The 12,384-nt window shown below is 51.7% G+C and overlaps 1 protein-coding gene across 2 annotated transcripts in view; it reads left to right on the forward strand.

Annotated features, from left to right (window-relative positions):
* Fbln1 (fibulin 1) overlaps positions 1–12,384 on the forward strand; it is an 81,156-nt gene that overhangs the window by 22,219 nt on the left and 46,553 nt on the right. For both annotated transcript variants that reach the window (XM_052161212.1, XM_052161213.1), the window contains exons 4-11: positions 165–336; positions 2,440–2,496; positions 3,681–3,782; positions 4,345–4,482; positions 5,459–5,596; positions 10,315–10,458; positions 11,145–11,273; positions 11,980–12,105. In XM_052161212.1, the coding sequence (XP_052017172.1) occupies positions 165–336; positions 2,440–2,496; positions 3,681–3,782; positions 4,345–4,482; positions 5,459–5,596; positions 10,315–10,458; positions 11,145–11,273; positions 11,980–12,105 (1,006 nt within the window). The remainder of the gene's footprint in view (positions 1–164; positions 337–2,439; positions 2,497–3,680; positions 3,783–4,344; positions 4,483–5,458; positions 5,597–10,314; positions 10,459–11,144; positions 11,274–11,979; positions 12,106–12,384) is intronic.

Below are 12,384 nucleotides of genomic sequence, written 5' to 3' on the forward strand. Positions count from 1 at the left end.
TACTTCTGATGTTTTGATAAATTACCCTCATCAGATGTTTTCTCGCTGTCCTGAGAACACAGGCAAGGAAGGGGGTATCAGGGGAGTGTTCCTGAGGTTCTTTCAAGGTTCCAGAGGCCACTTGTACAAACCCCTGATCCAGTCTGGAATCTTTCTGTTCATAGAGGTGCTGCCACTGTTGCATGCTGGGAAGGGCAGCCCAGGCCCGAGGCCAGACCTGTGAGCCCAACCTCATGATAAGCTACCAGTGTGGGCTGGTATTCCGTGCCTGCTGCGTGAAGGGACAGGAGAATTCAGACTTTGTCCAAGGCAATGGTGCCGACCTTCAGGATCCAGGTAACTCCTCTCCTTTCTAGTGTAGAACAGTGTGTTGGTCTCCTCCAGGGCGTGTGTGTCTGTGACATGGTTGGCTTACCCGTTCTGTGGGTGTCACATTTCTGGATTCTACCAATCACAGATTAAAAATATTAGAGACGGGGAGGGGCGTCTGGGAGATGGCTCAGTGGGTAAAATGTTTGCAGTGCAAACATAAAAGCCCAAGTTTGGATCCCTAGAACCCACATACAAGGCAGGCAAGGCAGCATCTTTAACCCAGGGCTTGGGGTGTAGAGAAGGCAGGAGGGCCCCTAGGGCTCACTGGACTGCCAGTCTATGAATCAGCAGCGAGCCTCAGCTCAGTGAGAAACCCTGTCTCAAAAATAAGTTGTGAGTAATAGGGGAAGACACTGGATGTCGTGTGCATGCATGGGTGTAACACCTGTACACATGTGTGTGCATGACACACGCTCAAAGAAAATGTTGGAGAAAGGATATTGAATCTGTACTAGGTGTGTGCAAACATTTGTCTTATCATTCCTTGAGCAAAATAACTACTTACATAGCACTGATATCACATTAGGTATTAAAAGTAATCTAGAGACTATTTAAGGCTTATAGGAGGATGTGCATAGATTACGGACAGACACAGTGGTATTCTATGTAAGACACTTGAATGCCTATGGATTTTTAAAAATTAATTTATTTTTATCTTCTATGTCTGAATGTTTTGTCTGCATTTATGTCTCTGCACCGCATGCATGTGGTGTCTACCGAAGCCAGAAACAGGCATGAGATCTTGAGGAACTGTTGTTAGAGATGGTTGTGAGCCACCATATAGGTGCTGGGACCAAACCTGGATCCTCTGCAGGAGCAGCGCATGCTTTTTAGCTCAGGAGCCATCTCTCCACCTCCTTGCTGGTGGGCTTTAATGCCCTTCAGGGTCCTGGGACCGATCTCCATGGATACCAAAGAACAGCTGTGTAGAGAAAGAGCTGTGAGATTGGGCATGGAAGGTCTGTGGGAAAAGTTGGCGTTACTGAAATCTGAAGGCCTTTGGCTGGCAGAATGTTCTCCCTCAGTCTCCATCTCAGGACCTCCAACTGCCTAAGTGAGGTTCACTTAACATCTGGGAGGGGCCATCTGCTCATCTCAGAGTTTATTGATTTAAATGCCACTCTCAGGTCACCAAAGCTCCCTTCCTAGTGACATCCCATCAAGTTGCCATATGAGGTTAACTGTCACGGTTGTGAGACAGGAAGAGTATTAAGTCCTCGGCAGGAGGCTGGCTCCCTTCCACACCTCACTTTGCCCTGGTGACTGGTGGGTAATTGCCCTTTGATCTGACCCTCTCACGAGGACCTTGATGTGTACGGTCACATGACCTAGTGGAGGAGGGAGGACTTGGCCTTTTTGAGTCTTGGCCAGTGTGGGCCAGAGGCTGGGTGCATCTGTGTTCAAGGCTCTTCCTCAGAGGAGTGTGGGACCTCAGAAGCAGGTCCCAGAGATCTTGAAACTGCTGTTGACCAGCTCTACCTGTCCCCATGGGCTACAGCCACATGGGCTTGAAGCCCTGAGGGGCATGGCCCTGTGATGTAGGATTTCTTGTTTTTGATTTGTATTTATGAGTGTTTTCTGTGTATATGTATACCATGTGCCCTCCATGGTCAGAAGAGTTTTCTTAGAGGACAGAGGAGGGATTGGAGCCTCTGGAACTGGAATTACTGGTGGCCGTGAGCCAACGATGGGTGCTAGGAACTGACCAGGTCCTCTGCAGGAAGATGTGGTTGTAACTGCTGAGCCATCTCTCCAGCCCGACCTCCAGGTTCTTTAATCCGTTCACTTACACTGTGAGCCTCTGAGTCAGAGAGGAAGCACCAAGAAGGAGCAGCCATCCGTGTGCTGTGCTTGCTGGGAATTTTATCTCCTTAACATCTCTCTTGAGTTTTATACTCACAGGCTACGATATCTAAATCAGGCTGTGTTCTGGGAGCGCTTACCTGTCGCTTTAAGGGAAGGTACATGTACTAAAGCTGAACGAGGCATGCTCAGGTGGGCCTCCTGTCCGGTGCTGACAGGAGGAGTAGGTGCTCGTGTGATCTTGTGTCATCTCTCTGCCCCTAGCTAAGATTCCTGATGATGAGGAACAAGAAGACCCGTACCTGAATGACCGCTGTCGAGGTGAGATGCTGGGATCTGTGGGAGCACTTTGGTTGGTAGCTAAGAAAGCCCAGGGGATAGTGATAACTTCTGCTAAGATGCAGCAGGAAAGTACTTCTGCTTTTGGGGCCCTGGGGCCCCCCTGTTTCTCCTACCCTTGAGTGCTCAGAGCTGGAGATGTGTCGGGGACCATGGCTTCTGGAGGCGAGACTGGTGTGAGCAGTCCCGTGCCAGCAAGCTCCTGGGCTCTGAGGATGGTGGTGCTTCTTCAAGGCTGGGATGCTCAGGAGAAGGAGAGTAGCTGTTTCTTACCTGCGTGTCCCTAGAGCCCCGCTTGTCCCTTTAGAGTCATCGTCTCCCAGGAGACCTTTGCACTTAAGTCAGAGTGGCTGCACAGCTTTGCTTTTCCTGATTAAACTTTTTCTTCAGGAACCTTCTGGCACATCTAACCTGACCGTTCTGTTTCAGCTCCACCCAAGGGCTCACTCCGCCTGCTGCTGGGTGTGAGTTATGGAGGCAGCTTAATCACAAAATGACAGAGCCAGTACACGGTGTCAACCTGCGCTGAGGCCAGGAGGGAGGGGAGAGAGAGCTAAGAAGTTCCAGGAAGCGTGGAGTCCTCTTTGGGTGGCCACAAATGATGTCTGGGAGAGTGACAGCTGGGGTGACACATTAGGAGGATTAGCCAGCATGGTAAACCTGCGTGCCCCTGGTAGCCAGCCGGGCAGTGGCAGAGGAAGCTCAGGTCATCCCAGTGGGGTTACATTCGACGTATCCCCCGAGTGAGCCACAGGGGAGGTGCCAGGCAGGCCAAGGCTGTACCCACAATTGTGGTGGCAGCTGGGCATGGGCCAGCTCATGGGAATGGGCAGCTGGAAATCCTTGAGAGTTACATGGGCTCAGACAGAGCCCGGCCTCCAGGTGGAGCCTGTTCCCCCACACCCACACCCACATCCCCCCCCCTAGCCTCTTGTTGACCGTGCTCAGTGTGCCTCTCCAGGTCCATTCTAACCACAGAGGCAGCACAAGGTCCCTAACTTGTCAGAATTCTGCTGTCTGCAGAGGCCCCAGAGCTGAGGCTTGGGAGTGTCCCAAGCACCCCAAAGTGGCTGCAGCCAGGAGCCTGTTTTCCATGTCAGTGCCCCCTGGGAGGGTTTCTGAAGGTCCCTCAGCCTGTTCTTAGCTCCCATGGGCTCTGGTTGCAGGTGGCGGGCCCTGTAAGCAGCAGTGCCGTGACACCGGTGACGAGGTGATCTGCTCTTGCTTTGTGGGCTACCAGCTGCAGTCGGATGGCGTCTCCTGTGAAGGTAACATCTAAGAGCTGGCCACTGGGCTTGGGAGCCTCTGCTGGAGGTCTGAGCAGGCCTGTGTGGCACAACCTTGGTCCCGTTCCTGGAGCACAGCCAGGACCCGCTTGTCCATGCCGCCTGGAGTTTAGGCTCCTGGACAAGGCTGTCTTCCAGAAGAATAGAGATACCCGTGTGGGAAAAGGGCTGCATTGGGTTTCACCTGCATTGGGGTTCAGGGTCTGCAGTGAGGCCTTGGGTAGATCTTTCTGTCCCTGCCCTTGTCTACGAGATGGGGTGCTGCTGCCTCCTTTGTGGGAGTCTTGTAGATGCCGTGGTTCGAGGGTCTGGCCCTTACTCAAAGAGATCTGAAACTTAACAGGGCTTGATTTGGTGTCGACCCCTCTCCAGAACCCTGGCCAGATGTGCCCATAGCAAGACTCAGCTCAGTTTATTGGGCAACTTGAATGCGGGAAGCCAGACCCACCAGGGTTTCTGGGACATTCCTTCTGCTCAAACTTAAGGCTTGGCTTAAGTTTGGTTATTCTTGCTGGTTACTTCTCCATCACCTTAATCTCTCTAGATATCAATGAATGCATCACAGGCAGCCATAACTGCCGGCTGGGAGAATCCTGCATCAATACAGTGGGCTCTTTCCGCTGCCAGCGGGACAGCAGCTGTGGGACTGGCTATGAGCTCACAGAGGATAATAACTGCAAAGGTACAGCTCTCATCCAAATCTAAAAACCGCCCCTTCCCCTGCTGTGGGTATGGCTACGTAGTGGGAAGGGCCCATTAGGGCTCTGTGGTGCTGCCTCCGTGTGGCTGCCTGGGATAGTGCAAGAAGGAGGTGGTCTACCTCCTTGCAAGTACACAAGGGCAAATGAAGGAAGGTCTGTGGAGAGCAGGCTTACTTTAATATGGTGCTGAGTTAATGACACTAGCCCATTTGACTTAGAAAGCTTGGAGCCTGATCCTTGACAAGTAAGTCCAGGGTCCTCGCTTGTGTTTCCATACAAACAGAACCAAGCCAGATTCAGACCAGGCTCTGTTGAAGACCCTAGCTAGCACAGGTCTTGTGTAAAAATGTTGATCATTGAGTTGTGTGGGGTGACCCAAGAGCCAGACGCCTTCTCTTGGCAGCCCAGCCCTTGAGCAATCCTGCTGCCCCACCCTGCACCCTGGCTGAGCCTCTGGACTCCAGAGCCTGGGAGACAGGCCAGCTGAGTAGATACACTTGAACCTTTGACAGCCGTGAACTTCGAGACAGGGCAATCCGTCTTGTCCTATCTTGATGTAACTATTGTTAATATTTGGACTATTATGAAGACCTCGGGGTGAAAAGAATTAATGTCTGTGTTTATTGTCGCTGAGATAATTGCTGTATGATCTAATCCAAACATACACTTCTCAATGAATGATACACCTGCCAGGAAAATGCTGGAGCAGTTTGCTAAATAGCAAAAAGCTTACCTCATAAGTCAGGGAGGGGGAGTGTTTTTTAAGACTTTAGCAATTTTTACACAGTTTGGCTCACCGTGGGCCTTTTTGTAACACCCTCTCTGTTGAAATATTTTGGGGTTATAGTCTGAGAAATGCGCTTTTTTTTTTAAAGTACTTTCTTGTGATGTTAAAGTATTGTGACACGCTTCTGGTCGGACTCTTGCTAACAATCTCCTTTTTTTATGATGCACCAGATATTGACGAATGTGAGACTGGTATTCATAACTGCCCCCCCGATTTTATCTGTCAGAATACTCTGGGATCCTTCCGTTGCAGACCCAAGCTGCAGTGCAAGAGCGGCTTTATACAGGATGCTCTAGGCAACTGCATTGGTAAGACATGGTGCCGTTAGTGGGGTTAGTCCAAGCATGGGACAGTTGGCACGGATCAAGGCTGGCAAGCTTCCTCAGAGGGCAGAGAGCAAATGCCCTAGGCCTTGTGAGCCATGTGGTTTGGGTCCTAGTGACTCATCCTGGGCAGTTACAGTCCAAAGGGCACAGCGTATAGACCCAGGTGGTGGGGTTGTGTCCCAATAAAACTTTATTTATAAAACTACTGTCAGTCTGGGCTTAGTCTAAGGCCTGGTCTAAGGGTCTCATCCCTGCAGTTTGGGTGAAGGGGTGTGGGTTTTAGAGTCAGAGACTATTAGATTTGAACTTGTGTTAAGATTCATTTCCTTCCTTGAAGCCTTGGGTGTTTCCCCTATAAGATGGGAGTGTCTGTAGCATCTGGCTGGGAGGCTGGAAACAAGGACCGCGGCAGGTGCTTGTGACAGGACGGGTGCATGAGAAGCATCGTTTAAAAGGTGGTTGCTCCCCTGCCAGTCATTTAGACCTTCAGAAACTGTTTCACAGAAACATGGTTGGCTTTATAGACAGACTAGAGCGATAGTCACCAGGGATGATCGGATGGAGAGGTGGTGTCCAGTGGAGACGGTTTCAATCTGGAAGATAAGGCTCAAGGATACATGGGTTGAGAACCGGGTGGACCAGGGTGTAAAGGAGCCCTGAGCTCAGTGTGACTGTAAGAGGCCAGAGAAAGGCTGCTCAGGCGGGACGGCCGCCTGCCCTGCCCCTTTCTCTTCTGTTGTCTTTGTGCTGCTCAGGGGCGCCGCCTAGCTGTTAGCTTTTGAACCCAGATCTGCTTTGTAGGCAGGAGCTTCCAAACCTTTCTGTTGTCTTCTAAATTGAGCTGCAGGTAATGCTGGTGGCAACCCCTCCCCCTTTCAAAGGGAAGGATTGGGTACTGATGTGCAAGTTCCTATCTTATTTCTCCTCAGACTCTTACCTAGCCTTGCCCCCATCTTTTCATAGAAATGAAATTGAAAGTTCCAGTCCCCTGTCGCTGTCTTACTGCTCCCAGGTAGAACCTTACAGGCCAGGAGTTTCACCCAAGCCTCTCCCACACAGCCTGGGTCTTAGCTAGTGGAGAAATGTCTGAGCTTGGAGTTGGCCCCTCACCAGCCTCCTGAAGTCAGACCGTCATTGCTTCACACACGTGCAGTAAGCAGGGTGGCTGTGATTCCCCCCGGGGCAGGAAGGAAAGGGGGTCTTGCTGAGACTTGCAGCCTGCCCAGGGGGCATCAGCTGAGGATGGAAACCCTGGATCATAGCAGGATCAGCCCTGCTCTCCTCTGTGAGAAAGCCTTTGCTGGTCTCAGCATGTCCCAGGTGTCCCTCCAGAGTGCAAGGGCAGAGATGTTTTGTGGGCCATCCCTCTGCACCCTCAACCCCCACCAGATCAGTTGTAAGCCCTGGGGGAGTCCAGGATGTTAGCCAGATCCCAACACCTCTCCTGTCACCTCTGTGTACGTCCACAGTGACATCAAGGACCAGAGATGTTCAGAGCAGAGCCCCCCTAACTTGACATGGGGAGAGGTCCCCCTTTGTACTTATTGGTCACAACCAAGTTAATTTCTTCTAGAAGTTACCTCTTTGGTGGTAAAAAGCCTCACATATCTGATTATAGATGAGGAAAACCTAAGGGCAGAAACCTACGCCCAGCCTGCTGGGTCAGCCTCTGGGTGGGCGGGACCGCCCTTCTGGGCACTGCTCCTTTAGTTTGTTTTTTCATGGAAACTGGACCGGGCTGTTCTGCTTCTTGGTTTTTCCCTCTTGACAATGTGTTTGGAAATCATTCTGTGTCAGCATTTTTATTCCTGTCTAAAATAATAACATCATCAGCAGAAATAGCTGTCAGGAGACAGACAGCATGAGGCGAGAAAGGGAAAAGGCAGGCACTGTGGAGCACACCTGCAGAGGTTGAGGCCGGAGGAACACAATGAGTTGAAGGCCAGCCTGGGCTCTATAGGAATTAAAGTCCAGCCTAGGCTACAAGTAGAGACCCAGTTTTAGAAAAACCAAACAATATAAAATCCAAAGATGGAGGCCATCCAGGAGAGAGCTGCAGGCTGTCTCTCCTCTGTGTACCCAGGGCCTACATCCACACACTTCTGCCTGTGTTTCCTTGATCTCCCAAAGCAGCTCCATCTGTGGTGGGAAACAGTGACCGCAGGATCTGCCCTCCCCAAACTCCACTCCGTTCCCATCCCCGTACAAGGAAAGATGAACTCTGTCCTGTCAGACTAGCACAGAAGACAAGAGGCTGGGCTGAGAAAGAGGAGGCCTTCTTCATACAAAAGGGAATTTTTTTTTTTTTTAGAACTCTGAGGTTGATTCTCTAACACCGTGAAGAAGTCTTTTCCAGGTTTTCTTTTTCTTTGCTCTCTACCTCATGCTTCCTTTCTTCCTTCATTCCCTGGTGAAGAGGAGGGAAGGGGTCAGGGATTGTTTCCTACATGCTAGCCACAGGTGTGCTCCCACACGCTAACCACAGGTGTGCTCCCACACGCTAGCCCACAGATGTGCTCCCACACGCTAGCCCACAGGTGTGCTCCCACACGCTAGCCCACAGGTGTGCTCCCCACACGCTAGCCCACAGGTGTGCTCCCCACACGCTAGCCACAGGTGTGCTCTCACACGCTAGCCCACAGATGTGCTCCCCACACGCTAGCCCACAGGTGTGCTCCCCACACGCTAGCCCACAGGTGTGCTCCCCACACACTAGCCCACAGGTGTGCTCCCCACACGCTAGCCCACAGGTGTGCTCCCCACACGCTAGCCCACAGGTGTGCTCCCCACACGCTAGCCCACAGGTGTGCTCCCCACACGCTAGCCCACAGGTGTGCTTCCCACACGCTAGCCCACAGGTGTCAGGTTCTTCAAAGATCCTGGGGCCATCAAGGGTCCTAGTTGGTCTTAGAGTGCTTTGCAAGTCAAAGTGAGTTGAGAAAGGACAGTGGAGAGCCTGCCCTTCTGCCATGGGAATCCCATGAGGAAGGCATTCATCGTGTCCCTGAACCCACCTCTGGCCTTTCCTATCTATTCATCTTTGTTGATCCACTTTTGATTTCATTCATTCATCATCTGACTTTCCTGCAGCTCAGACAAGGGACTCTTCCTTCCAGAGAGCACACAGTCTCAAGGAATACCAGTGTTTGGATACTGTCTTAGTCAGGGTTTCTTTTCCTGCACAAAAATCATGATTGATCAAGAAGCAAGTTGGGGAGGAAAGGGTTTATTCAGCTTACACTTCTACACTGCTATTCATCATCAAAGGAAGTCAGGACTGGAACTCAAGCAGGTCAGGAAACAGGAGCTGATGCAGAGGCCATGGAGGGATGTTCCTTACTGGCTTACTTCCCCTGGCTTGCTCAGCCTGCTCTCTTATAGAACCCAAGACTACCAGCCCACGAATGGCACCACCCACAGTGGGCCCTTACACCCTAGATCTCTAGTTGGCAAAATGCCTTACAGCTGGATCTCATGGAGGCATTTCCCCAAGAAAGGCTCCTTTCTCTGTGATAACTCCAGCCTGTGTCAAGTTGACACACAAAACCAGCCAGTACACCAGGGATTTAGACCTGGGCTGTGTTGCCCTCTCCTCCCGCTGTGAACCTGAGGAGTTGCTTGCTCCTCCTCAGGAGGACTCCAGGTCCTGAGTTCCCAGTGTAACACACAGACAGAAATGGTGGCTCTGCCACCTGCAGGCTGGCTGCTGCAGTCCAGAGTGGTAGCAAATGTGAATGCCCCTGTAAATTTTGAAGTGTGGCATTGTCTGTGGAGAGGCCCATCCCAGGGATGGGAGGGAGTCAGGGCTGGTTTTTAGACAGCCTGAGGAGGGTAAGGTTTGGCCAGCACAGGGCAGGTCCCACTTTCTTGCTTCAGCTGTCAATCTTCCACCATTACCCCCTTCCTGCTGTCCCCCAGCCTCAGTGTGCTTTGTGAATGTGTGAACGAGGATCATTCTGAAGGTGACTTTCTGAAACTTAGGTCTTCTTAGACTTGCTTTAACAAGAGGTTTGGGTTGGCATAGAATTGGCGCATAAGGAGCCAACAGATGTGCACCCCGATGTTCCTTGGTACTAGTACATGTTTTTCTGTGTCTATCAATGGTAACTGGCCAGGGGCCCCTATACTAGAATTGTGTCCTCTCAAGGTAGGAAACCCCATAAGGGAGTTCTGAATGGCTTGAGTCATGTGGGTGGGGATACAGAAAGGAGTTTCTGTGGAAATGATGGCCAGAGACATGGCTACCACAGAGACTCAGGGTGGGGCCATGGCTGCTTCAGGAGCTATATTGCTGGGGCTTCCAAGGACAGGCCAGGTGAAGTAGACAGGGACCGCCCACCCACCAGAGGAGCCTAGGGGCTCTCAGGCTGGTACAGAGGGATGGGTACCTCTTGTCTCCCTGGCACCACACTCAGGAAAGGGCCTTGCCTTATCTATCTACCTGTGTGAGTCAGATGCATACAGGAAAGCCAGGCCAGCAGCTGGCGTAGAAGATGGAGTCATTGTGTTTGGAAGCAGGGGGAGAGGACAGGGAGGGACCTGTGCCTTCCTTGCCTTGAGACCTGAGGATAAAGGGGTCAGGGCCTATTATTTTATAATTCTGCTGAGAGAAGGGAAAGGCTCTTTGGGGGGTTCCGTGGCCGCATTTGTGGATAGTATCTATGTTTGACCATGCCGTGTCTTGTCTCTTTTCTCTGTAGATATCAATGAGTGTTTAAGTATCAGTGCCCCATGCCCTGTGGGGCAGACATGCATCAATACAGAGGGCTCCTACACATGTCAGAAGAATGTGCCCAACTGTGGCCGTGGCTATCATCTCAATGAAGAAGGAACCCGTTGTGTTGGTTGGTATCTTATACACGTGCCTGCACACACACACACACACACACACGAACACATTTCTTAAATTTGACTTTCTGTTTGTTTCCATCACATTCCTTCTCTTCTCTAGAAGGGAGAGTTGGTTGCCAAAGTGAAGGCGTTCTGCCTGTCCAACCATTCCATTGCCCCTCCCCAGGCACCGGCCTTTGCTGTCTTGCCTGCACTGTTATAGTAACACACTGGGACTTCTAGCCTTCAGTTTGCCCAGTGTTTTTTGGCTACCTGGTCATAGCCTATTGGTGGCCAAGGATGGACATTCACAATTCAATTCTCTTAAATTGGTCACAGTTAATCTGGATGACATAGGTCTTGCTACTCCCTGAAGGACAGAAAACCACAGGGTGGTGTCTTGTTTATACTTACTGCATGCCTGCTCCTGAGCAGGCCAGGGAAGTCAGCTAGCCCAGATTGCTAGAAAAGGGGCCGGCTTCCCTGAAACCCCCCAGGCCATCTCAGCATCTCCCCCACAGCCATGGGAACTTCCTGCCTCACTGGAGAACAGTGCTGGCCTCTTGGAAGGTCAGCTGCTGTTCCAGACCGGGCCCGGGACATAGTGGGTGCTCTGTGAAGGATAGGTTGCTGCTGTCAGTGGATAGTTTGTTGTGCACACCAAAAGGCTCTCAGCATGTCTTCCTTTCTTCTTCACAAGACGTGGATGAGTGCTCACCACCAGCGGAGCCCTGTGGGAAGGGACACCACTGCCTGAACTCTCCTGGCAGCTTCCGCTGCGAGTGCAAGGCTGGCTACTATTTTGATGGCATCAGCAGGACCTGTGTGGGTATGTGATCTCTCAGACCCAGGGAGTCCTGGCTGGGTGACACCACTCAGGGGACAATGTGTGGCATGTAGGATGACGATGTCCGCCCTATCCTCATCTCAGGAGTCCTAAGCATAGGCAGTCCTAGATTGAAGCCCATCAATCAGAAGACATTATCCAACTGCAGTTCTGCTGCCACCCTGGCCTCTGACCACCAGCAGGGCTATAGCGATATTAACCTGCTTCCTTGTGGGGTGGGTGTTCTGTTCGACCCCAGCCTCCAAGGGTTTCCAAGTCTCCAGCCCACAAGATGTTAGTGATTTCTCAGATCTGCTGCAGACCTGTGGGGCTCAGGGCCTTGGGATGCACAGCTCCCAAAGGTAGTCAGAACAAAAGGTGGCTAGGTGTGGTGTCAGACCCTATCCAGGGAACACTTGCTGAGACCAAACAAGAATACTCAGTGGAGGCTGAGAACTGCCCCGTGCTCCCAATAGATCCCCTCAGACTCCTGTGAGGGCAGGGCTGGCAGAAGGGCATCTGTCTAGCTTCACTGTATTAGTCAGAGTACAGGACTTTACACTGACAGTCAGGAGAGGCCTCAGTCCTTCTACCTGAGACACAAAGGGAGTCGGGGGCAGAGGACCATGAACGGCCGCCATTGTCAGAAGTGGGGGACATGGCACCACTCCAGGGGACATGCTCTGAGCTGACTGCCCCTCTGTTTCAGATATCAACGAGTGCCAACGCTATCCTGGACGCCTGTGTGGCCACAAGTGTGAGAACACGCCAGGCTCCTATCACTGCAGCTGCTCCGCCGGCTTCCGGCTATCTGTGGACGGCCGGTCTTGTGAAGGTGAGGGCGGGTCAAGGGGCAGGCCATCCATCCACAGTCTTAGCCATGTCTCTCCTCTGCTCACAGCCTCATTTGGGGTTTCCCAGGCAGCTGTTTTAAAGACTTTAGAATCCCCACCCTAGGGATATGACTGTTAGCCATGGCAGCCGGGCTGAAACTTGGCCAGCATCCCTGGCAGGGCTTGGTCAGTCATTTGGGTTCATGAGTCTTGCTGTGCACAGATAACTGAGTGTCATGTATTATCAGCCGTGATTATAATTTCTGGCTGTGTTTAGGCAT

The sequence above is a fragment of the Apodemus sylvaticus genome, chromosome 17 (genome assembly GCF_947179515.1).
Source record: "Apodemus sylvaticus chromosome 17, mApoSyl1.1, whole genome shotgun sequence".
Classification (NCBI taxonomy): domain Eukaryota; kingdom Metazoa; phylum Chordata; class Mammalia; order Rodentia; family Muridae; genus Apodemus; species Apodemus sylvaticus.